General features: G+C 42.0%; 1 protein-coding gene across 1 annotated transcript in view; it reads left to right on the forward strand.

The window, feature by feature from the left end:
• Positions 1-24,015, forward strand: part of RIPOR2 (RHO family interacting cell polarization regulator 2) — a 96,433-nt gene extending 72,418 nt beyond the window's left edge. Inside the window, 10 exon segments of the mRNA XM_074944765.1 lie at positions 2,581-2,765; positions 4,541-4,709; positions 6,380-6,515; positions 7,472-7,633; positions 8,642-8,800; positions 10,453-10,655; positions 14,723-14,806; positions 17,078-17,168; positions 22,632-22,675; positions 22,677-24,015. Of these exon segments, the coding sequence (XP_074800866.1) occupies positions 2,581-2,765; positions 4,541-4,709; positions 6,380-6,515; positions 7,472-7,633; positions 8,642-8,800; positions 10,453-10,655; positions 14,723-14,806; positions 17,078-17,168; positions 22,632-22,675; positions 22,677-22,784 (1,341 nt within the window). The 3' untranslated portion in view covers positions 22,785-24,015.
• The last annotated feature ends 507 nt before the right edge of the window (positions 24,016-24,522 follow it).

The raw sequence follows: 24,522 nt of genomic DNA on the forward strand, positions 1-24,522 counted from the left end.
GTATTTTAATTTAATTATATAGAAATTGAAAAAGTAGCAGGATACCATAATCAACAAATAATTGAATACATTTCCCCTGCTGCAGAAATTACTTAGTGAAACTCTGACTTGTGTTATGCAGGAGGACAGATCACAGCAGTCCCTTCTATCCTTAAAAATCTACAGGCCAGATCCTCAGCTGCTATAATTCAGCATGTCTTCACTGATGTCAATAGAGCTCTGCCAATTTATACCAGCCGAAGTTCTGGCCCTATAACTGGATGAGTGGAATTGTTCAAAAATGTCCAGGTGGCTTAGGAGCACAAGGTCTACTGAAAGTCACTGGGACTTGTGCTCTTAAATCATGTAGGCTCTTTTGCAAGCCCACCCCTAAGTATCTATCTAAATCCTAGAATCACAGAAGTGTAGGACTGGAAGGGACCTCAAGAGGTCTTCCGGTTCAGTCCCCTGCACTCAAGGCAGGACTAAGTAATGTTACAAATCCTGTGATTAGTCTAAGAATGAGACTGAAGCTAAAAGGGAAAAGTATTTTACATATGTTACAGTACCTAATGTCTTAACCCTAGATTTGTTTCACAGCTCTTCACTAATCACTGTGATGCACATTTTTCCCCACAAGAAGATATTCATGATTCTTTATCATGAGGACAGAGTTAATTGGGAATAACTGCTTTCAAGTGCTTCATATTCATATGCCAGGTGGTCTGTTGGAATGATCTGAGTAGTGTAGAATTAGCCACATAATTGAAGAAGAGCATAACTAAGGAAAGGAGAGAGAGGTTGTCCTTTTGCGTTACCATTTTAACATCTGTGTTTCCATTGGCATTTACAGCTACATGATACTTTTCCAAGTTAAGTGCTTTTCTGACAGCCCGTTCCTCCTGCTCTGACTCCCTGAACTAGCTCCGAAGTGGATTTGTACATGAGAGACTACAAGTATCAGTCATTTTTGAACTTCCCAGCTGCTCTGCTGCTTGTGCAAATGAGGTCAGCTGTCAGAACAGTACTGGGGCAGGAGAAAATACTCATTTTCTCTCTGTGAAGCATATCATACAAAGGAACAGAGGGGGGATGCATGTGCAGGTGGGATACTTGGACTCTTGAAACCTCTGCTTCTTTGAGATCGCCATTCAACCTGTTAATTTGCTTGAGGATTGAGACTGTGGGTCACTAACCGAGTTGCTGGACTTCACGTTCAAAAGGTCAAGACAGAAGCTTGTTCTAGCTGAAGAAAGCTTCTCTTGACTATGTCAGCAGGAAGAGAAAATTGACAGTGCGGTTGCTACAGTTTTATTTTGTACAGGACAGGAAGCTGCATTACTAGCCCATCAAACATGTAAACTGAATGAAAGGCTGGATAACACATACCTATCTCACAGGGGTGTTGTGAGGATTGTTTAATTAATGCTTATACACAGCCTTTGAAAGTGTAAGATACTGTAGATGCTAAAGTATTAATATTATGTACAGATGGCATAGATGCAAACCTGCACATCACCCCAAGCTGTGGGAAAGTGTGGTTCTGGAATCAGATCTGAACTTCTCAGGTAGCTCATCTTTCACTAATGGGCTAAACCAGAACTCTGAATCTTAACACCAACTTTTGGGAAGGTTCTGTTCTGGAACCATACTTTGTGGCTTCGGGCTGTCTCTGATGAGGAGTGTAGTTAAAACTGTAGAAATTGCTGTGCAAAACTGCAGGAGCTGATCCTAAGTCAAGTTACCGACTTAAACTCTGATCTTGCAAGATGGTCCACACAAGTAAACCTCTGTCCCATGCAGAGCCCCACTGACTTCAGCATGGCTCTGCACAGAACGTGGGGTCTGTCTGCATGGATCACTATGCAGGATTGGGGTCTTAGAGATTTCTTACAGAGGCCATGAAGCTTTACTTACACTTTCTCCCTGTTGTTCTGATTTTCTCACTCAGTTCCTCCCTAGTGATATGAAAAGAAGGCATCTCCTCTGGTTGGAATCGTTACTTTCTGGGTTATAAAATTGCCTTTAGGAATCTCCTTGATTATGTTTATCATTAAAAAGCACTGTCTCCTGGGGTGGCCAGTACCATGATATTTGATAGAGGAATGTCTTGCTTTCCTCCTGCTTCCAGTCCTGTACAGTAATCTGGAGAGGTGGGACCAAATTCATACCAGATTTAAACTCCGTTGGAGTTATCCCAGGAATGAATTTGGCCAGTACAGCTTAAATGAATGCATGTGATTAAGCTTCTGTATCTAAAATTACTGCTATGGAATGTGCCTTACGTTTTCAGCTTCCCACATGTTAATTAACAGACTGTCCTCTTAAAGGCCATTGAAGAGTTTTTCACTTGACTTTAAGTGAAATGTTTGTCATTTCGATAGGACGGAGTTGAACCCCAGCCTTGACGTGTTTTCTGTTTGGAGCTTATTTAGTGTGCAGACTTTGATTGTATTTGTTATGAATATGAAGGTTTGAAATCAATATAATCCAATAAAATGAAATTTTAAAGCATATAAAAAGTTGTAAACTTCAATGTTATCCTTTTTTTCAGTAGTTAAATATATTTTTGGTGTTCACTGGTTTGTTCTGCCTTTGCAGTGCAAGCCAGCAGTAAACCGAAGCAGGTCCTCCAGTGTCAGTCTAACAGTTGAAAGTGCTTTAGAAAGCTTTGATTTCCTGAACACCTCTGACTTTGATGATGAGGATGGTGGAGGTGATGAGGTTTGTAATGGTGGAGGAGGTGCTGACTCAGTATTTTCAGACACCGAGACTGAAAAGACTAGGTAAGTCAATAGTGGCGGCCAGCTTGCAGTTCTCAAGGCAAGCCGCTACACTATGTCTTTGTCACTAACAGAGGATCCTGGTGCACACGTTATTCAAGGAAGATGAAACTAGATATCTGAGATTATAAATCAAGAGGTTTTCTAGTGGTTAACATACATGAAACTCTGCAAATGCAGGTATCAATTTTTCTTGTTCAAACAGCTACAGTCTGTCCCCCAGAAGGGAAATGTAATAAATTAGCACACTAGAGATCAATATCTGCAGAGCTTCTTCCTTGATATAGGTTTGGACCTGGTTTTCCTTGGTTTGGATTTAGTAACTAATTCCTCTGTGTTTTTCACCCCCACCCCTGTCTTTTCTCTCTAGCCCAGTGAGTCTTTGCAGTGGATTAGGATTGTCAGTAACAGTAACATAGGGCCAGATTTAAACAGCATGGTGTAGGTTTCCTCTGGAATGAAAGAGTGATGACTGGTTCTTGTTCATGGCCCTGCATGTTACGTGCCCTCATTCCACCACTGTCTTTGTGAGAGGAGAAGTAGTTGTGTGTTTGTTAGGTGCTGTCATGTCACCTTGTGAAGCTGACTGTGTTTTATCATTAGAGCCTCATATATACATTTGTAACCTCAGGAGAACTAAAACATGACCCAAAAAGTCTACACACTGCAAATATGACTGCAAAAGGAGCAAAGAACACACAGCAGTCTCCTAAAAGGGAAGCTACATTTCCCACTGCCCATCATAGCACTTGTAAGGGATTTTCTAGCACAACAAGCAGTCACTATTCTGCCACGGGGGGGAAGAAAAGAAAAACCTCATTGCATACTTCCCCTCCACCTGCTCCCTCCCCTCCCAAAAAAATCTTGACAGAGTCAAGCCTTATATAAGCACCATAGCAATTAGTTAAGTGAATTAGCTTAAAATGAAAAGGTTTCCTTTTTTTTTTTTTTTTTTTTTTAAATGAAGACTTTGAAAGCAGCCTCAGCTCCTACTCTGATTTTAGGTGAATTTTAATGCATAGTTTAGAGCATCCACCTAAAGCAGTGCAGGTGCTGTGATTTTTAAAACATGTAAATGTGTGTTTGCATATTGGAAATCAGAATCAGGGCCCTACTTTCAAACCATGAGAGAACATTATTGCAACAACAAGAAAATGGAAATAATGATTTAAACACAGTGAGAATAAGTATTAGCCTGTGGAAAAAATATGATGAAAAAATATGGTTTGTTATACACACTATGCCTAAAACAGCAGATGGAAACATCATGTCTTTTATTCCAGCAGATGGAAACATCATGTCTCTTATTTTCTTTTACTGACAATTAAATCTGGTGCCTGCAAAACACTGATAAATTAGTTCTTAATGGTTTAATTTTTGAGAAACCACAAATCAATAATGCAGTTTAATCCAGAACAATTTGGTAACTAATAATGTCAACAGATGAAAAAATAACAAGTGCTAACAAGGGCAAATGTCAAAGACTTCTTGGCGAGTTCTCCACAAAAGAGGCATTGTTCTGGAGAAACAAGTAGACCACTGTGGAAGCAATTTGTCTTTTAAATGTGTACAATCATTCCACATTCATTACACAATGTTACTGCCAAGTTAAGATATGATGTATTCATTAAAAGGTTTCTGGCTTATCAAGGGCTCTTTGGTTACAGATCACTGCTTGCAGCAATTCTTCTTGTGCCTGATGTTAGTCATTTTGAGTTAACGTGCTTTGTCTGCAGGAGAAGAAAATCAACTCCTTACCCAACTTCCTGCATTCACAGTTACAGGTCAGATCACCCAGAAGCCAGAGGGCACCTCAGTGAAGCTTTGACTGAAGACACAGGAGTTGGGACCAGTGTAGCTGGAAGTCCTCTCCCACTGACCACAGGGAATGAGAGTCTTGATATCACAATAGTTAAGCATTTACAGTACTGTACACAGCTCATTCAGGTACAACTGCTCTTTTGGGTTATATTTTTATAATAATATTCCCAGATGCATTTGTTTTCCAGTTTCTTAGGGTTTAAATTGGCTGATGAATTTAGTACTGGGTGAAAGCAAGGCAGGAGTACTGCTAGACTGAGCCAGTTGAGGGGCTGGCTGACACCAAGAAAGCCTCTGCAGATGTAGCTCTTCTAATGTGCCTCAGTCATGACCTGTCAGACCTCTGTTATGCCAGTCCTGGCCCTCTTCTGAGCTGAGCGCAAGACCTGAAACTACAGGGCAGTTTTGTGACTACTGGTGTCCACTGCAGAAAGTGCAGACCACTCAATTCACTTTCCCCTTGGACTCAGATCCTGGCACTGACCCTGCACCACTGACTTCCACTCCACGCTCAGAGCAGCTGCAGGGTCAGCCTTGTTATGTGACTTTAGATTTCCAGAGGTGACATGGAAGCCCATTCATTCACTGTTTACTCTAGCTAAACTCCAGGCCATTGGAAGTCAACCAAGATATGTGCGTTATTTAAAAGCAAAAAGGTATTTTGGGTATAAAACCAAGATGATTCTTTAAATGCAGGAACTGTAAAATGCTACCTTTGCTTTGGACTCTATGTGCAAGCACAGTGGAATGTCGCACTGAAGTCCAGTCTCTGTGTGAACCAAGTCTGGATAGTTATATATTCCAGGAAGTTTTCCCTCCCTAACCAAAGTAAAAATTTGTCCCAGGATTTTCCACTTCCTGAAGGGTGCCCCCTTTGGAGAACATCAGTGTTTTCCTATTGTATTGGAATACTGCCTACTGGAGCCTCATTTACTGCATTAGGCTCTTCACTCCCAAACAGACACAGTTAACATCTATTTCCAATGGCCACAGGCTCACTGCTACAATGGAAATCAAGTCCTGCTTCTGGCATCTTGCTGATTTAGACAGCTAAATCCCAGCCATGTAGAATACGGAAGGGTATTGGGCTTAATACAGGAGTAACTGCATGAAATTGTATGGGCTGCACATGTTATGCAGGAGGTCAGACTAGATGATCTAATGCTCTGCCCTAGTCTTAAACTCTATGGAAGGAGTTAGGTGCCTAAAGCAGCACTTTGCTATTTAAATGAGTAATTACGTTCCTAGATATAGATTTAGGCATTTCAGTATAGGCATAAAAACTGAGCCCCTAAGAAACAGTTTGCAACAACTGTGAAACATACACGCACCAGAAGCTTTAAGGAGATACTATGCAGCAGAACCTCAGAGTTAAACACCAGAGTTCACAAACTGACCAGACAACCACACACCTTATTTGGAACCGGAAGTACAGAATCAGGCAGCAGCAGAGACCCCCCCCCCCAAAAAGCAAATACAGTACACTGTGTTAAACAAACTACTAAAAAAAAGAAAGGGAAACAAGCATTTTTCTTCTGCATAGTAAAGTTTCAAAGCTGTATTAAGTCAATATTCAGTTGTAAACTTTTGAAAGAACCATAACCTTTCGTTCAGTTATGAACATTTCGGAGTATGAACAACCTCCATTCCCGAGGTGTTTGTAACTCAGAGGTTCTACTGTACAACCAATTTCTCACTGCAGTTCTTACAGATCAAAAGTATCTGTATTCAGATCAGACTATTTCAGCAAGATGAAACGTCTTCCGAACTTTTTTTTTTAACCCTTGTTTTATTAGCAAATTGTGTTCTCCAGTAAAACTCCATTTGTTGTAAGAAACCTCCTGGATAAGCTGTCCAAGGAGATCGTAGTAGTGGAGAACCTTGCAGAGATCAGCAGTGAGAACATGGGAAACGTCATCTCTGTAACTGAAGGTAAGTAACAGTATGAGGGTTTGCTCTTTGGAAAGGCTGGGCGTGTGTGTAAGTCTTCCTAAGCAGTCATTTGTCTGATTTTTAGTAAATTCCATTGCACTAAAGGTTGACACACAGTACCACCATCTAACCGGTATCAGTCAACAGATGGTGGCAGGAGACCTCAGGCTGGGCTAAGGTACGATATTCAGAAAGGCAAGGGGAGAAGGGAAGAGATGCTCACAATTTCCAATGTGCCTCCTTTCCCCTACCACACACAAAAAAGCAGATGGCTGCAGTAGTAAAGGGTATTGCCAAAGCAACTGGTGTGGGGTCTCCTCTGAGAAGCCAGATTCTTCCTCCACCTCTCCTTGCCCAGAATGGGGAGATTATTTGGGGAAGCTCTAGTTTACAGGATCAGAGGCAAGAGACAGTCTCTGAATAGTTTGTCTAGGAGACTACTTTTAGTTACCATTATTGACTAACACTTAGCAGTTTTGTAGCATCTTTGCATCTTTAAAGAGTTTTACAAATATTATTAATCCTCACAAGCCCCGTGGAGTAGGCAAATATTGTTAGCATTATTTTGCTGATCATGAAAGAGAGGCAAAACAGATAGGTGAGTTGCCCCAAAAGAGTGTGCCAGAGCCAGGATTAGAATTCTGGAGTTTGTGGTGCCCAGTCCTGTGTTCACACTATTACCTCACATCTCTCTGGTACTTAATGGTAATTAAATAACTATTTCCTAGTTCCCAATACTGGATCAGAAGCAAGTTTGCTTTCATCATTTGGAGTTTTAGTACGGGAACCCAAAACACCTTAAAAGCTCTAAGAGCTGGCACTTCCTGTGCACTGGGAAGTTGACTACTCAGCAGTGGGGTGGGAACAAGTATTCATGTACGCTTGTGTTTTTGTTATACTAACACAGCAATCTGATCTCTGTGATTTTGTTTCACTTGTTTTGTCGTCCCCCCCAGCAATTCCAGAATTTCATAAGAAACTATCACTGCTGTCTTTCTGGACTAAGTGCACGGGTCCCACAGGGGTGTATCATACCTCTGCAGACAAGATGATAAAACAGCTGGATGTCACTTTTGCCACAGCTGTGAATGAAGAGTGCCCAGGACTAGCAGAAACAGGTAGATTCTTCCAAAAAACAAAACAACACAACAAAAACATTCTATCCACAAGTCCAGGTGGATCTGGCAGAATCTGTCTTGTAGTGAGCTTCTGAAAAATGCCAATATGCTGAGACCAAGTTTTGCTCACCTTCAGTTCCAACTCTTCAATCCCACAGAAGTCAACTGGGATGTGGTTCAAAACCTTACCTGAAAGTAACCGATTTAAATGTTTTTTGCCACAACTTGTAAAGCCAGATTTTGCCCAAAATAGTAAACCCAAAGAAATCAACTGTTTTAAAGTCCACATGATTTAAAAAAACAACTAGATCTGATACAGTGTATTCGTTTAGTCAGATATTAGGGGGAAATTCTCTATTTGCACTGCCCATCTCATTCTCTTGCCTGTTCTGCCTGCCAAATTCACACTGATGTCAATAGAAGCTCTGTGTATGAACATGAAACAGCAAAAGATCCATGCTCCAGGCCAACTCCTACCCCTAGGCAATCTCATTGACTTCAGTGGTATTACAGAGGTGCAACTGGGCACAGCATTTGGGCCTCTATTTAATGATGCACTGTCAGGTGGAGAGAAAGGATGGTCTAGTGGACAGGGTGATGCACTGGCTTCAAGAGAGTTTCAGTTGCTGGCACGGCCCCAGACACCCTGTGTGACATAGGGCAAGTCACATAATCTGCTCAGTCCCCCTTCTGGAAGTTGGTAATAGTTCTTCCCTACCTCACACGGTTTCATCAGGATAGAATCTATTAATGATTGTGAGGAGCTCAGATATTACACAGATGAGGACCAGACAGACAGGACAATGTTGCCCTGAGCGAAGATTAGAAATGCTGATGCTGGGAGGTGTCTGTCTGTCTCTCTCTCTCTCTCTCTTTTTTTTTTTTTTTTAAGTTCTACCTTTCTTTCATTGTAAAGTGTTGAACCGAGTTAATTGCAGTGTTTTCTCTACCGAAAGTGTTTTGCTCTTGTTAATACAATGTTCCTTTGTCTTTTCCTGCTGCATGCAGTATTCAGAACCCTGCTGTCTCAGATCCTCGACCGAAGAGAACCAGTCCTCTCATCCAGTCTGTCCTCTGAAATCCTAACAGTTTTTCAGTATTACAATTATTTTGCCAGCAACAGCGTTAGCGACCTTGGAAGCTATTTGTTGCAACTTGCAAAAGAAGGTAGAGTGTCTAAGTTCTGGCTGGTAGAAGGGAAACGTATCAAGGTGCTTTCAAGCACCAGATAAAACAACTCAGCCCTTGGGCTGATTTTTCCTTAACCAACAAGGAAAAGAGGGAAAGAACTGCCTTGGGTGTTCAGATATGATTGCAGTGGCACATGTGTATACTGCAGGAAGGGGCGGCTATTTCCAACTGACACTCCCCCCTCCCCTCCTCACCCACACATGCGCATCAGCAGGCCGGCTCAAGACACCAGCGTTCCAAGCAGGTGCTTGGGGCGGCAGTTAGAAAGGGGCGGCAGTTCCTCCGGCCGCAGCGGCAATTCGGCGGCACCTTCTCCCCTTTGCCGGCCGCGGCGGCAGTTTTTTTCACTGCTTGGGGCGGCAAAAGCTGTAGAGCCTGCCCTGCTCATTAGTATTAAAAACAAGTGTGTAGAAAACTAATATTTAGGGGCTGGATGGTACTGTTGGTTTGGTCCCAAAATCTGGAAGGTGCCGAGTGCCCATAGCTTTTATTGATTTCAGTCTTTCCTTGGCTCCCATCATCGTTTTGGACTGATCTCATGAAGTGCTGAGCCCCTCTTGGGAAGTGCTGAGGAAGCTGAGCAAACTCTGTGCCTTGCCAGCTCAGCACTTCAGAAGATCTGAGGCCCTGTGAACTCAAAAGGGCAACAGACACTTGGCACCTCTTGGGCCCAAGCCCATAGTGCTCTAGACTTTCACTCCTGGAGATGTGAATTTCATTTGTTAATCTAGTGCCTCTGAAATGGAGTTTGAGGGACGCCTCCTAGTCCCCGGTTCTGCATGACACATTGTAGCACATCTTGGCATAGCTGCCAGCTTTTACTCAACAGAGGCCAAAGAACTGGGATAGGAGAGATGTTCAGTACTGAGGCACATTAGTAGGGGCTGTCAGCAGAGACGGACATAAGTGGGCAGGAAAAACTCGCACATAAACATGTCCTTGGTACCAATATACAGCAGAGGAGAAGATCTGACTCTAAGCAAGGCCTCCCCCTATAGTGCTTCCCCAGGGCTGTGTGGAGAAGCCTGCTCTCAATGTGGTTGGCTGAAGCCGATGCTATTAGACACTCGCTCTCCTGAGCACTAAATCTAGACACTTTTCTAAAACAAAACAAAAACTAATGACCAATATAACATCACTATTACTATAATCAGATATCCATGACCAGTGTAAACTCCACTCAAGAGTCATGTGGTCTTAAGATACTGAAAATGCCAAAGGAAAACATGCCTTGAACTCAACTCTCCCCGTAAGATATTCAAGTTTCCTGTGCTACAATCACTGATTAGAACTTCTTGAATTTTCTAGCTGCAGTTAAGGTTTGATTATTTCACTTTGGGCTGGGAATAAGATACCTAACATCCCATTTAGCACATCCACACACATCTGTTACTCCTGTGGAGAATGCATGCCAGTCCTCAGCAAGAGTATTTGGGAGGCACTGCTCAAAGAGCAAAACACTCCCCAAGTCGGAGCACTGCAATGCTGGAAACTCAATGAAGCAGGAATTTTTCAGCTCTCCCCTGGGCCAGTGGATAGCTATTTTAAGTGGAAAGAAGCAACATAACACATGGGGAGAATAAATGAACAAAAGGAGAATACTGACATCTCTTTCTTTTATATTCTAGCCTCAGTAGTTCAGAAGCTGCAGACCTTAAGAGATGAAAAATGGCTACAGAACATAGCTGAGCTAACCTCCAGCAGTCTTCCACCTCAGCAGGAAGTACTGAGGTCCTTGGCTTTACTTCTAACTGAAAATAAAAATGAAATTGGCGAGGCTGTGACATTACTCTTGTCAGCTTCAGCAGAAAACAGGCATTTCAGGGAGAAGGTAGGTATGGTTCCTCTGTCCCCTAATTGAAAAAACAACATACAGCATAGGAGACCTATATAATCATGTTCTAATGTGTAAAGTAACATTTCAGAGTCTTGCAGTGTTATTGTAGCTATGTTGGTCCCAGAATAGGTGGGTGAGGTAATATCTTTTTATTTATTTTATTTGGACCTGAAGAAGAGCTCAGTATAAGCGCAAAAGCTCGTGTCTCTCTCACTGACAGAATTTGGTCCAATAAAAAATATTACCTCACCCACCTTGTTTCTCCAAGCCTAACATAATATACAAATGTGCAGGTATGCCTGTACAATACCTGTCACAGTAATATCTGGTCACTAATTTAAAACTATTTGGTTTGCATTGTATTCTCCAACCATCTATCATGTTTCAGCATTAGTGGGTGCGCTGGGTTGTTTATCTGGTGATTACTGAAATGCTGCTGGGCCATTCTTCAAGCACTGCCCTTTTGGAAAAAGATGGGTCTGATATTTTGCTCCAAAGGTGGTAAGATCTGGGCAGCATCCTGATGTCTAGAGGAAGGGAATTGCTGCTGAGCAAACAAGAATCAGAGTCATGGTCCCTAATTAGGTGATAAAAAGAATTTGGATCAAAGACTTTAGTTTAGATATAACATGATTTGAAATTCAGGCAGTGTAAACAAGTGAACTAAAGAGAAGGAAGAAGGAGGGAGAGGTAATGATTGACTTTTGTACCTGCAATACTTCCCAATTTCTTCTGCTACCCCAGTGAAAGTTCATTCTTGGGTGCCCTGGTTATGAGGAGGGGGCAGAACAGGAGGAGGGTGTGATGGGTCCGGAGGAGGTGGGGATGGCAATCCAGATCAGTGAGAGGTTGCGTCACTATTTTCCCTGCAACCCAGAGTGTGCCTCACAATGCTTTGCTGTTGTAATTCCCAGCCTGGGCTGCTCACAACCAGCCTACCAGCTTGCAGGTCACAGCCTGAGTGTTAAACAGCCCTTGTTCAGTGGCTCTGACCCCAGCAGCCTGTCTATAGCCCCACTCTGCCTTCCAGCAGCCTTGATTACAAAACCAGCAAAGTGACCCCAACAAGCTCCATGTCCCAAATTTCCCCCAAATCATATATTGGATAATATCTAGCCCTCACCTGGACTGTTTAGAGGAACAAATGGACCTTATTATTTCTCTGAAAACATAACCTACCACTTCACTGGGGTAAATACACCCTTTCATTTAAACACTGCACTGACTTGGTTCATAGTGAAACTAAAACAAATGTATGAACAGTAGGTCATAGGTTGAGTAACAAGTAACAGGAATAAAGTTAGAAAGGATCACAAGCAAATGAAAGTGAAAACATGCATCTATACTTAACAGAGTAAGACACGGGTTTTGTTCAAGATGGTTTCTCTCAACAGTCATGACTCACTTTTTCTCCATCAGGACCTTCTACAAAAGCATAAGGGGCTGGTTTCTCTAGTCTTTCTAGGTAAAAGATCTTTGCCTAAGTAGGCTTCTCACCTACAGTCAGTTCCAGAGACTTCAGCACTAAGCTTGGTTGAAGGACCCATCTTTCTCAGCATGCTAAGAGCTCTGTTCTCTTGTCTTTCTAGTAATGGATGCCAAAGATGGCTTCTCTTGTCTTTCTAATAATGGATGCCAAAGATGGCTTGCTTATATCTTCCAGAGTTCAGTGACTGTTTCAAGATGCAGGATGAGCTCATGCTGTTACTCCCTTCCTATGGGCTTCTCATCCCCCTGTATGTAAATGGGGCTTCCATTGTTTTGACTCCACCATGCTTAATTTACCTAGAAGACAGGTTTAATAGGATTCACTATTCACAGCTGGCATGCCTCCTTATGGCTAATCTTGGGATTAGTCTGCCACTCGTTGGATGCCCCTTCCTGCAGTCACTGAGCCCGTTGTCTCAATCTCACACTCCAGAAACCAGGGTAGTAGTCTTCTTTGTGATGCAGCTGCTCCCGCATCAGGACTTGGCCCTTCGGCCAGGTCACTATAGCCCTTCCCTTCCGGGGTCTGTCAACGTCTCTCTGAATAAGCTGTTCCAGGTAGTCTTCCATCCGATGTCCAAGGCTGTGCCACTTCCCCAGAGCCTGGGAGGGGAAGCTGGGCCCACCCTCTACTCCAAGTTCCAGCTCATAGACCCTGTGCTCCACAACTATGGTCTACTTTCTCTCAGACCTGGTTGCTCCTTCCTTAGGCTCTGTCCTACTCCCTCTTTCTATCCTCTGGGTTTTCCACCTGTCCTTTGCTCCCCATGGCTGCTTTCCCCTTGGGCTTCTTGCCAGACCATGCAATCTCTAACATACTTCCCTCCTGTCAGACAGTGACTGCAGATTTTCTGCCTACAGCCCCCTCTGGCATTAGCTTTATAGAAGCCCTGTCTGGTCCTGCCCAGGTAAGCTTCATCCTTAATTAAGCATTATGGAGTCCTGGCTTCCCTCCAGGTACAGCCTATGCAGTTAATTGGCCCATTTAGCCTACCTTAATCCCTTCAGGACTGGTGTGGGATGAACATCTCATCCAACAGGTAAACAGCTCCCTTCTGTCCTGTCCTGCCTGGGAGGGAGCCTGTTTTTCCACAGATTGGAAAGTCTAATATCAATGAGTATTGGTAATGCCTTATGTAGTGTTAGTGCATACAATTCTCAATGGTATTTGTCACCAGTGTGTCATAGGCTTTCATAAAAGACCTCACTCTCTACACTTTTATAACACAGTACTATTGAATACAATCAGTTGATTCAACTGCTTATCACTTGAGGTTCACCCCCTCCCCCCAGTCTTTATGCAATGTAGTCTTTGACAAGTAAAACCCAGACCAAGCTTCCCTCTCCTGCTGGGTGTCTCCTACCCCACTTGTTAGTGTGAGGTTTGCCTCCACCCCTTGTTAACTTGATGGATCTCTTTAGGTGATATGTAAATACATTCTCATTGTCTTTCAAAGTACTTTGGAAGTAACTCCCAGGTAGGGAAAACATGTTCCTTTGTCTAGTGCAGACCTGTTTACCAACCCACCTGCCCCCTGGAATGCTTGGTTTAAACACACTTTAGTCATAATTCTAGCATATACCTTTACCTGTGTACACACAAGAATATTAATCAGTCAGTTATTAGTTTTCAAATGATACATCACAAGGCATGTTTTGTACAAAGATTATTACAAGAGTGTGGAGGGTGTGAATACAGGGATGCTTAGTGTCACGGGGGAAACGATAGAATGCAAAAGAAGGGGAGGAAAAAAATGCTCATTCTCCTTTTGGTCCTCTTCCTCCATCCCTCTATTCCCTCTTCACTCAGTCTCTCTATATTTTGTCCTCCCTCACTTTCCAACTGTGCAATATCACTCTGCGCTACCTCGCCCCACTTCTGCATGGACAAAAAAAAATCCCCTTCTCCAAGCACAGGCCTGCTGCATTTATGTCTGGCTCACTGCCGGAGGGAAAAGGCAGCATGGTGCTTGTATCAAAACACCCTGGAATTCACTAGGAGCTACCTGCTTTTGAGATTTGCGACTAACGCGGATTCTGGTTTGCTTATCTGTAACTGGAACAGTTCTAGAAGTGAGCTGTGAACTTGGTTTAGCAGCTTCTGTTAGCTTTGTGATAGTCATTTTCATTCTCTCAGAGTTCCAATCCAGCCTAGGTCACTAGTGACCCAAAGTCATTACCACCCCTGGGGCTAGAGGGACCACCTTAAAAGGGGAGAGAGCAGTTCAGTCTCCATGACCCACTTCATGGCCTCTGAGAAACTGCCATCAAGGGCACCAATTATTGTTGATTGCTTTAACGTGCACACTTGCTAAGAACTGGACCAAGGCCACTATCTCTTCCCACATACATCACAAAACTTGGACTGGATTTCAACCAATGACATACCCCATTATCATATCCAGAGCCATCCAGTTACTCAATACATGATGGCTTTTTCTTTTCAATCCTGTATCCACATTGTTAGGTAATTTGGTTTTCTGTGTTTGGAAATGTAGTGATACGTACATTACTTTCACTTTTCTGCTCAACACAGCTACAAAATATCTTAATTGGTGTCCTCTGTTTTCCAGGCTTTAATTTACTACTGTGAAGTGCTAACACAGCCTAACCTCCACCTACAGAAAGCAGCTTGCATGGCACTGAAATGCCTTCAGGTAAAAAGTGATGCAATCAGTTGTTGGACATTGTTCTTGCTTTGAACTTCCATGGGAGAGCAAAGCAAAGCTTCTATTCAATAGAGTAGCGGTTCTCAAACTGTGGGTTGGGACCCCATTTTAATGGGGTTGCTAGGGCTGGCTTAGACTTGCTGGGGCCCGGGGCTGAAGCCTGAGCCCCACCACCCAGAGCCAAAGCTGAAGCTCAAGGGCTACAGCCCTGGGCAGCGGGGCTCAGGTTACATGCCCCCTGCCTGGAGCTGAAGTCCTTGGGCTTCAGATTTGCCTCCCACCCCGTGCCGTGGGGCTCAGGTTTTGGCCCCCCCACACGCAGGGCAATGGGGCTTACTCAGGCTTCGGTCCCCCCTCCTGAGATCATGTAGTAATTTTATTGTCAGAAGGGGGTCGCGGTGCAATGAAGTTTGAGAACCCCTGCAACAGAGCCTCTTGAGCACAGAGACGCACATACAGCAAGATGCAAACAGCAGCAGCAACATAAGCATTGCTTTTTATTTTGCATTTTCTTCCCTGATATTTTACAAATGGCTTGTTGGCCTGAATTGTTTGAAATCTTGGTTTTTAAAGCAATCAGTTTCTGATGATGATTAACTATGTATTAGGCATCTGTCTCTTCGTGCCTTGATAAAAAGGATCTTATTTATCTTGGGCGATAGAGGGTATGTCCTACATGGAAAAAAAAGTCCAGAGTATAGAGCCTTGGTAGAGGGGGAAAAAAATTGTCTTCTCAAGCAAAATTATAATGGACATAGCCAAAAATTGTAAAAGGGGAGGGAAGGGGAAGATAGAGACATACGTTTCTGTACATTACATGATACCACAGCAATTGAGACAGTGTAACCTGTAAGTAAGAACCTCCAAATGGCTGGAATACATGAAAGTCCCCTATTCAATATCAGTTTCTGGTGCCATTTTCGTACCCCCCACCACACAAAAAATTAATCCTTGCTGCACAGCCAGTAAAAGGCCATGGGAGGGAATAGCTGTTCTCAATCCCTGAGCCCTCATATGGTCCCTGAAGTTAGGTAACTGCAGTAGGTGCCCCCTAAAAAATAATAATAATAATAATAATAATATTCTATGAGACATAGACATTACACAGTGGTGATCCCTCTTGGAACTTCCCTCCAGAGAATATAACTGAAGTGTAGCCACATATCAGTTCCTGTATCCTTATGTGCATACAACAACATCCTCTAGCTATTATGGGACAATGCACCCTCTGTAACTATGACCTTCCAACTCAAACAATAGCCATGCGCAGATGCCCATAGGACATAAGGGCATTATACCATTAATACTACTAGAATAACTGGTTCTAAAGGGCTCTTTAATCTAGCAGAGAAAGGTATAAAAGAACTAACAGTGGAAGCTGAAGCCACACAATTCAAATTAGAAATAAAGATACATATTTTTAACAGTGAGGCTGATTAACCATTGGAGCAAACTACCAAGAGATCAAGATTTGGGGATTTCTGAGAAGATATGCTTTAGGCAAACAAGTTATTGGGCCAAATACAGGGGTAGCTGGGTGAAATGTAAAGGCCTATGTTATACGGGAGGTCACCCTAGATGATCTAATCGTCCCTTTAAAAATTGATGAATCTGTGAAGAACCTGCCTGTAATAGAAAATGGAAACACTTGAGATTTTACTCTGAGCTGACCTGCACACCCACCCTAACCTTAGCCCTACCCTATTGGCTGGGTTTTTCTGCTATTCTCCTCCTGCAGAGGAGATGGGAGAGAATGAACCATAGGACAGATAGTTACGTTGCTTAATGCACAAATGGAAAGTGCTCAGATACTACAGTGATGGGTGAACTATATGAGAACCGCTATTTGGGAAAAAAGAAGACATCAAATTATACTTTTAAAAAAAATTCCAGTAAGTCATCTCATACTTTAAAGGAACAAAGATTATGTGGCTCCAAACACCTTCTTTCTGGTGTGATGGGACAGCACCCATCTCTATTCCACTCACCACCACTTTCACAGTTGTAGCACCCATGGCAAGGACAACCACAACTGCTGCTCTGTCCAAAGGTCTGAGATTTTTTGCAGCAGAAGTGCAGAACAGAGTTACTCCTCGCTCTCTGGGAAAGTAACAAATTGAGCTCAAACACAGAGATACAAATCACTGTTTGTATGTGTTTGGGGTGGGAGAGAGATGTGGAGAAGGAGGTTTATGTGTACTCACACAAGAATACGAATAAATAGTAACTGATGTCAACACATGTTTTTCCACTTTCTAGGCTACTGAAAGTATTAAAATGCTAGTTACTCTCTGCCAATCTGACAATGAAGAAATCAGAAAAGTAGCATCTGAAACCCTTCTCTCTCTTGGTGAGTTGTGTGTGTTATATTTATTTTACTGTTGTATAAAGTATCTACTTAACACATCCAAGACGCATACACTTTTTAAAACAATAAAAATACAACTGGACCTGTAAACTCAAACAGCTTAAAAATAAAAGAAAGAAAGAAAGAAAAAGAAACCAAAGGAAATTGGACCAAAAAGAGAGGGGGGGAATCAGACAAAAAGGAGGAAGAAGAGAAGCTAAAAATGGTTGAGAAGGAATTGACCCTAACAGAAATACCTTGCCAGCAACCTGGACCACAAATAGAAAAAAATCCATAAAGGCCTCCCCCGTACAAAGTAAAATGAGAAAAGGGGTAGGTTTATAACTCAGTGTTTCTCAGCCTTTTTGATACCAGGGGCTGGCTTGATGCCTTCATAAACTGTGTCAGGGAGATCTCAGGGACTGGCACCAGTCTACGGACCAGTCGTTGAGAAACATTGCTCTAACTTACTTACACCTTCCGAAGTGGCCCTATTGGTGGGGTTTTTTTTCCCTACAACTCTGCCCCCTTGTGCCCTCAGCCTGTAAATTACACTGACATATACTCACCATGACAAACCAGCATGTTACTCACCCCTCTATATAGCCCCAAATTTGGCCCCCTTGTCTGTAACCCAAATAGAATTAACCTTGGAATGGAAAGCAAGAGCAACCAAGTTGATCTCATTTACCTTGCAGATCAATGTATATAGGGTGGGGGAAAGTATAGAGAAAGAAAAGGGATATTAATAACCAGATCTCTTGGGTATGCTGGGGTTCTGTAGCCAGGGAATCCAATCCCTCCTGAAGAACTTCTTTCCAGAATCAAAGATTTAATTGTAAAGAAAATTGTATCTCTAGCCCTCGCAGCAATGAAGAAACCCTTTCAAACATGAACAGTGTATATTGATGGTCTTTTTGAATCTGCGGACAACTGGAAACAATACATCTGTGAGACGTAAACTGGCCTTTTCGTCTCAGTAGGGTGTTAATTGTTAACTGTTTCACTGCTGATCATTTCAACGGGAACATCCAATCCCAGATTGCCTCCCTCACCTCCTCAGGGCCAAAAGCTTGATCTGTTCGTTGCTCAGCTGCCAAAACTTCCTTTTCCACAAGATAGCTGCTGCAATGCATTGGCATGGTGTCAATTTAAAAAGCCCCAGCAACACTCTGAAAAGTGAAAATGTGGGGAACAGCTTAAAACGTAATACATATGTTACCACCACTAGGGCTTCTGCACTGACTGGAATATTTCCAGATTTCATTAAAAAAAACTTTTCTTAATTTAAATGAAGCTGCAACCGAACTTCAGCTCTGCTTCCCCAGAGTCCAGAGATCTTGCCACAGAGTGCCCCGGGGCCTTAGCTATAACAGTTATACTGGCAACCTTGTCGGGGAGCAGGGAGATTAAGATCTAGCTAGTTACTTGTGGCTCAGAGGTGATGTTCTATGAAATTCACTCTGCACACGTACAGACTGTGTGAGCAGATACTGTTCAGCATAAGAGGGAGAGTGAGAAACTCCAACTGTGGGCAGTGCTGCTCTGTCTCCCATTATTTTTGTGCCCGCTCGTGAGCAGGAAGAATGGTCGCAGCCCCTTTTTTACATGTTGCAAGGAGTTAAATTCCCCTGAGCCACACCAAACTCACCCTCGGCAGGGCTGTCATGAAGCCTCTTCGGTGGGCCACAGATTCCCCCCACTAGCTTTCCCGCTATGTAGCGCCACGGCAGGATTCCACTAGAGTAGCACAGAGGACTTTGTGACCCTCCGCACCATGGTGATTTTCACAATAGTGTCTCTTCTCTTGTAACAGTGCACTTGCTTCTCACTAACCAAGTGGCTATTTTCATTACAACTGGTGTATTAGTGTTTAATAAAGGAGAAGCACGCTGAGGATCTGATCCAGCATTCTTTATGCACCTGAAACTGATGTTCACAGAAGATTTGGATATGCAAAGAATGCAGGATCAGGCACAGGGGGGCACATCCAGCCTCCACCTGTGTGGATGTGAAGGCCTCTTGGTTGTTAAATCTACTGGGCCAGACTAATTTGGCGGGGGGAAGAGCAACTGTGTAGATCCCTCCATTCTGCCTCCTCATGGCAGGTGCATGTTGGGGGTTCAGTCAGTCATTAGGCTGGAGTAATCACTAAAGCAGCTCTGCAGCTACTCTGTGTCAGTGGGGAAAGGGAGATTCCTTTTGCCCATACTCTTTCCCATGGAGATACCCAGTACCTAAGCCCACTACTGCTGAGCAACTGAGTCTTTGAATGAGGCTACATGCACCACTTCAGTGAAAGTTCTTCAAACACTCTTCTGTTTCTCACACTCACTTACAAGCTGCATGGAAACTTCTTAAAGACAGCATAATAGAGGCTCAACTTAAACATATACCCCAAATTAAAAACATAATAAGAGAACCAAAAAAGTGCCACTGTGGCTAAACAACAAAGTAAAAGAAGCAGTGAGAAGCAAAAAGGCATCCTTTAAAAAGTGGAAGTTAAATCCTATTGAGGAAAATAGAAAGGAGCATAAACTCTGACAAGAGAAGTGTAAAAATATAATTAGGAAGGCCAAAAACAATTTGAAGGACAGCTAGACAAAGACTCAAAAAGTAACAGCAAAAATTGTAAGTACATCAAAGGAAGGAAGCCTGCTAAACAACCAGTGGGGCCACTGGGCAATCGAGATGCTAAAGGAGCACGGAAAGGGGATAAAACCATTGTGGAGAAACTAAATGAATTCTTTCCATCGGTCTGCACAGCTGAGGATGTGAGGGAGATTCCCAAACCTGAGCCATGCTTTTCAGGTCACAAATCTGACTAACTGTCCCAGATTGAGGTGCCATTAGAGCAGGTTTCAGAACAAACTGATATTACTATTTAGTTTAAGTCACTAGGACCAAATGGTATTCACTCAAGAGTTCTGAAGGAACTCAAATGTGAAATTGCAGAACTACTAACTGTGGTATGTAACCTATCATTTAAATCAGCTTCTGTAACAGATGACTGGAGGATAGCTAATGTGACACCAATTTTAAAAAACCTCCAGGCGATCCCAGCAATTACAGGCTGGTAAGCCTGACTTCAGTAACAGGCAAACTGGTTGAAACTATAGTAAAGAACAGAACTATCACACACATAGATGAACAGGATTTGTTGGTGAAAAGTTAACATGGTTTTTATAAAGGGAAATCATGCCTCACCAATCTATTAGAATTTTTTGAGGTGGGTCAATGAGCATGTGGACAAGGGTGACCCAGTGGATATAGTGTAATTAGGTTTTCAGAAAGCCTTTGGCAAGGTCCCTCACCAAAGGCTCTCAAGCAAAGTAAGCAATCATGGGATAAGAGATCATGGATCAGTAACTGGTTATAATATAGGAACAAAGGGTAGGAATAAATGGTCAGCTCTCAGAATGGAGAGAGGTAAATAGTGGTGTCCCCCAGGGGTCTGTACTGGGACCAGTACTGTTCAACATATTCAAAAATGATCTGGAAAAACAAAACTACTCAAGATAGTTAAGTCCAAAGCAGACTGCAAAAAGTTTTACAAAGGAACCTCACAAAACTGGGCAACAAAATGGCAGATGAAATTCAATGTTGATAAATGCAAAGTAATGCACATTGGAAAACATAATCCTAACTATACATATAAAATAGTGGGGTCTAAATTAGCTGTTACTACTGAAGAAAGAGATCTTGGAGTCACTGTAGATAGTTCTCTGAAAACATCCACTCAGTATGCAGTGCAGTCAAAAAAGCTAGGGAGAGATAAGACAGAAAATACCATATTGCCTCTATAAATCCATGGTATGCCCACATCTTGAGTACTGCATGAAGATCTGGTCACCCCCTTTCAAAAAAAGATATATTGGATTTGGAAAAGCTACAGAAAAGGGCAACAAAAATGATTCAGGGTATGGAACAGATTCCATATTAGGAGAGATTAATAAGACTGGGACTTTTCAGCTTGGAAAAGAGACTACTAAGGGGGGATATTGTGGAGGTCTATAAAATCATGACTGGTGTGAAGAAAGTAAATAAGGAAGTGATATTTACTCCTCCTCATAACACAAGAACTAGGGGTTACCAAATGAAATTAATAGGCAGCAGGTTTAAAACAAACAAAAGGAAGTATTTATTCACACAACGGACACTCAACCCTAGGAACTCCTGGTCAGAGGATGTTGTGAAGGCCAAGACTATAACAGGATTCAAAAAAAGAACTAGATAAATTGATGGAGGATAGGTCCATCAATGGCCATTAGGATGGGCAGGGATGGTGTCCATATCCTGTTTGCCAGAAGCTGGGAGTGGGCGGCAAAGGATGGATGTTCTGTTCATTCCTTCTAGGGCACCTGACATTGGCCACTGTCGGAAGACAGGATACTGGGCTAGATGGACCTTTATTCTCACCCAGTATGAGCGTTTCTAGTTCACCAAGAATTCATTCTGTTATTGGATATGGTATTGCTTGGGACACAAAAAAACCTTAACCCAGGGTTGTTTGCGTAGAAGATCACATTCCCATTCTGACCTGCCTTATGGCACATGAAGACCTCATTCATTTCTCTGAAAGCACATGCAAGATATTAGATTGGACATAATGTAATGAAGTTCAAACAGAAAACAATAATGAAAAAGGAAAGCTGGTAAGACACAGCAAAAGCACTGCTTACTCTTTTCTATTTGTGTCATAGGTAAACTTAGCTTGGAAAGACACAGACCATTTAGCAGTACACCTGTGCAAACAGCATCACATGATCACAAGGCTCACCTGCTTCATCTTTGCTCCAAACAAATCTTCCCCACTTAGCCCAAACTTTTGTAATGCTATTCAGACCATCTGTAAATCCATACTCCTTATTACAGATCTGTAGCTCTCATTAAAGATGAGAGTATATCATGTTTTAATTTACTCAAATCCTTCCTTTGCCTATTTATTTTGATAAGTGCCCACAATTTTACACAATTTCATATAAAACTGAATCCTTACTACACCATTAGTGAATTTAGTAGATTACCTGTACAAATAAAATTTAAAAATTACACTCTGGCCACCATCCTATTGCATATTAATCCATTTCCTCTGAAAGTGTGGTGTGAAAGTGATAGAATTTTTATATACCATCCAAAAACATTTGACAGAAGATAGCTTTTTGAGAAGACAGATAGTGGGAAAGAGTAGGCAATGGTGTTCCAATATATTTATGCAAGTAAACAGTATATGGGTTATCTACTACTACAGAGATGCAGAGTAAAAGTTTTTAAGGAGTAGCTTGAACATTCACAGCACGCTCAATATTTGTGCCTAATTTCTTAATTTGCACTGAATATATGAAAATTCCTATGGAAAAAGTCATCAGCAAAGCAATTCTTTCCACAGAAAGGAATGCAGGGTGTGCGATTGTGTGTACACAAATGATGCAATGTTTTATTTACGCTTGACTGTTTTGTGCTCAGGTGAAGATGGGCGACTGGCATATGAACAGCTGGATAAATTTCCTCGGGAATTTGTTAAAGTTGGAGGCCGTCGGGGGACTGAAGTTGCCACAGCTTTTTAGATACAAGATAATCTACCTAACAGTTAACAGTCATTATGACTGTTCACATTAACTGGAATGGTGCTGTAATTCAACTGCTTTAATAAAAAAAAAAAAACTTTTGAAGAATTCTAAAGAATGTCCTGAAAGTTAGCAATTTATAGACTTCTTAAGGAAAAAAAAAGTGTAAATTCCAGTTATTGAGTTCCTATTGGCTTTTCTTCCTAGCTTATGATAGAACAGTTGTATGTTGAAGATAATGCTTCTTCAAGTGCTTCAGAGTAAATGATTTAGTAAATCAGTCTCAGCAAACTTCTATATAAGATTTTAGAATTCAGCATCTTCATATTTTTACACAATTTTGCACTTGTTTTATTGAAGTTGTTGTGTAAGCTTGAAATGTGATGCTGCATCTAAAAAGGAAAGGTAGGGAATTACAAAGTGGAAAAGTGGAACTACAAAGCAGCTTTCGCTCCACATTGCGCTAAGTGTTGGATGCCTTGCAGGGTTCCTAGCAGCATTATATCAGCCTGGACTGAAACTCAGCTACCCAGATTGATTTTAACGATGAAATATAGATCAAGTTTCTTCAAATCAAGTTTTGCCTCCAGAAACAACAGGCTGTAAACCCCAGGAGATGTTATTTCACTGACTCATTTTAAATGCCTCTGCTGATCTTTTATTTCCTCCCTCTCACCCGCCAGTAATGAACCATGATTCATCCACGGATTTGCTTGTGCTATCAAGCAATTACGTGGGTTTTATAGAAATAAATGGAAGGTTACATGTGCTCATTGTTCAAAAAGAAAAAAGAATATAATACAATTGCCTGAATCCCTGAAGCCATTTTTGTTTCCTAGGTTACAAGAAGGAGTGGGCTACATGCACTCTGGCTAGGGCATAGCAGCTTGCTATGGAGTAATTTCAGTATAAAGAATTAAAGCAAAGTAAAGAGGACCTTGGAGCTGTTAAAGACAGGGTGCAAATAAAAGTGTTTCCTCCCCCTCCAACTCCAAGTATGAAAGACTGAGTGCTTCAAGCTATAGATTATAGCCCTTAAATTAACGGACGAGGTGAGTGTAATTTAACGGAAGAGCATTGTTGTACTGCAGCACATCTGACATGAAATACTATTTAGATGTTAATTAAAACATCCAGCTTCTGATAGATTATACAGAAAAGGATCACTAAAAGTTCACTTCGAAAAGAAGCCTTGTGCGCCAAATACAGTGGCAGACAGTTTTTCTGACTGTGAATGTTAGCAACAATGTACATACAGCTGTATATTTATAAATATATATATATATATTCTTCCTGTAATTAAAGGTACATTTGTACAGTCTGAAATATTTACTTGTTTGCTGAAGGAAATAGGCTCTTTTTACAGATGGTTAAATAACCATGTCATGGTTTTTATATCACAGCTACTGCATGAGCTGATTCTCCCATCATGTTCTTTTGTTCTGACATCTGCTTATTTTTTGCCTTCTAGTTTTGTGGCATTTGTATTCATATTTCCTGTCATCGTTAAGTTATAATAAAGAATATTTTTAATCACTAAACACATTGGTCCAAACTATAAAATGTGTGCTCTACCTTCTCCACTGTGAGGACTAAATAACCTTAATACACATTTCTCAGGTTTTTGTCTACACTGGAAATTGGCCCCCAGCACTAGTCATCGGTGGCCACTAATCACTGTAGCTGTCCCAGGGCAGAGCCCATCTGTTGTAGACAAGGAAGGCCTCAGTTCTCAATGGTGCAACTCCCTTCAGGCTGGCACTGGGGCCAATCCCCCAAATAGTTAATTA

Source organism: Natator depressus, chromosome 2, assembly GCF_965152275.1.
Source record: "Natator depressus isolate rNatDep1 chromosome 2, rNatDep2.hap1, whole genome shotgun sequence".
Classification (NCBI taxonomy): Eukaryota; Metazoa; Chordata; order Testudines; family Cheloniidae; genus Natator; species Natator depressus.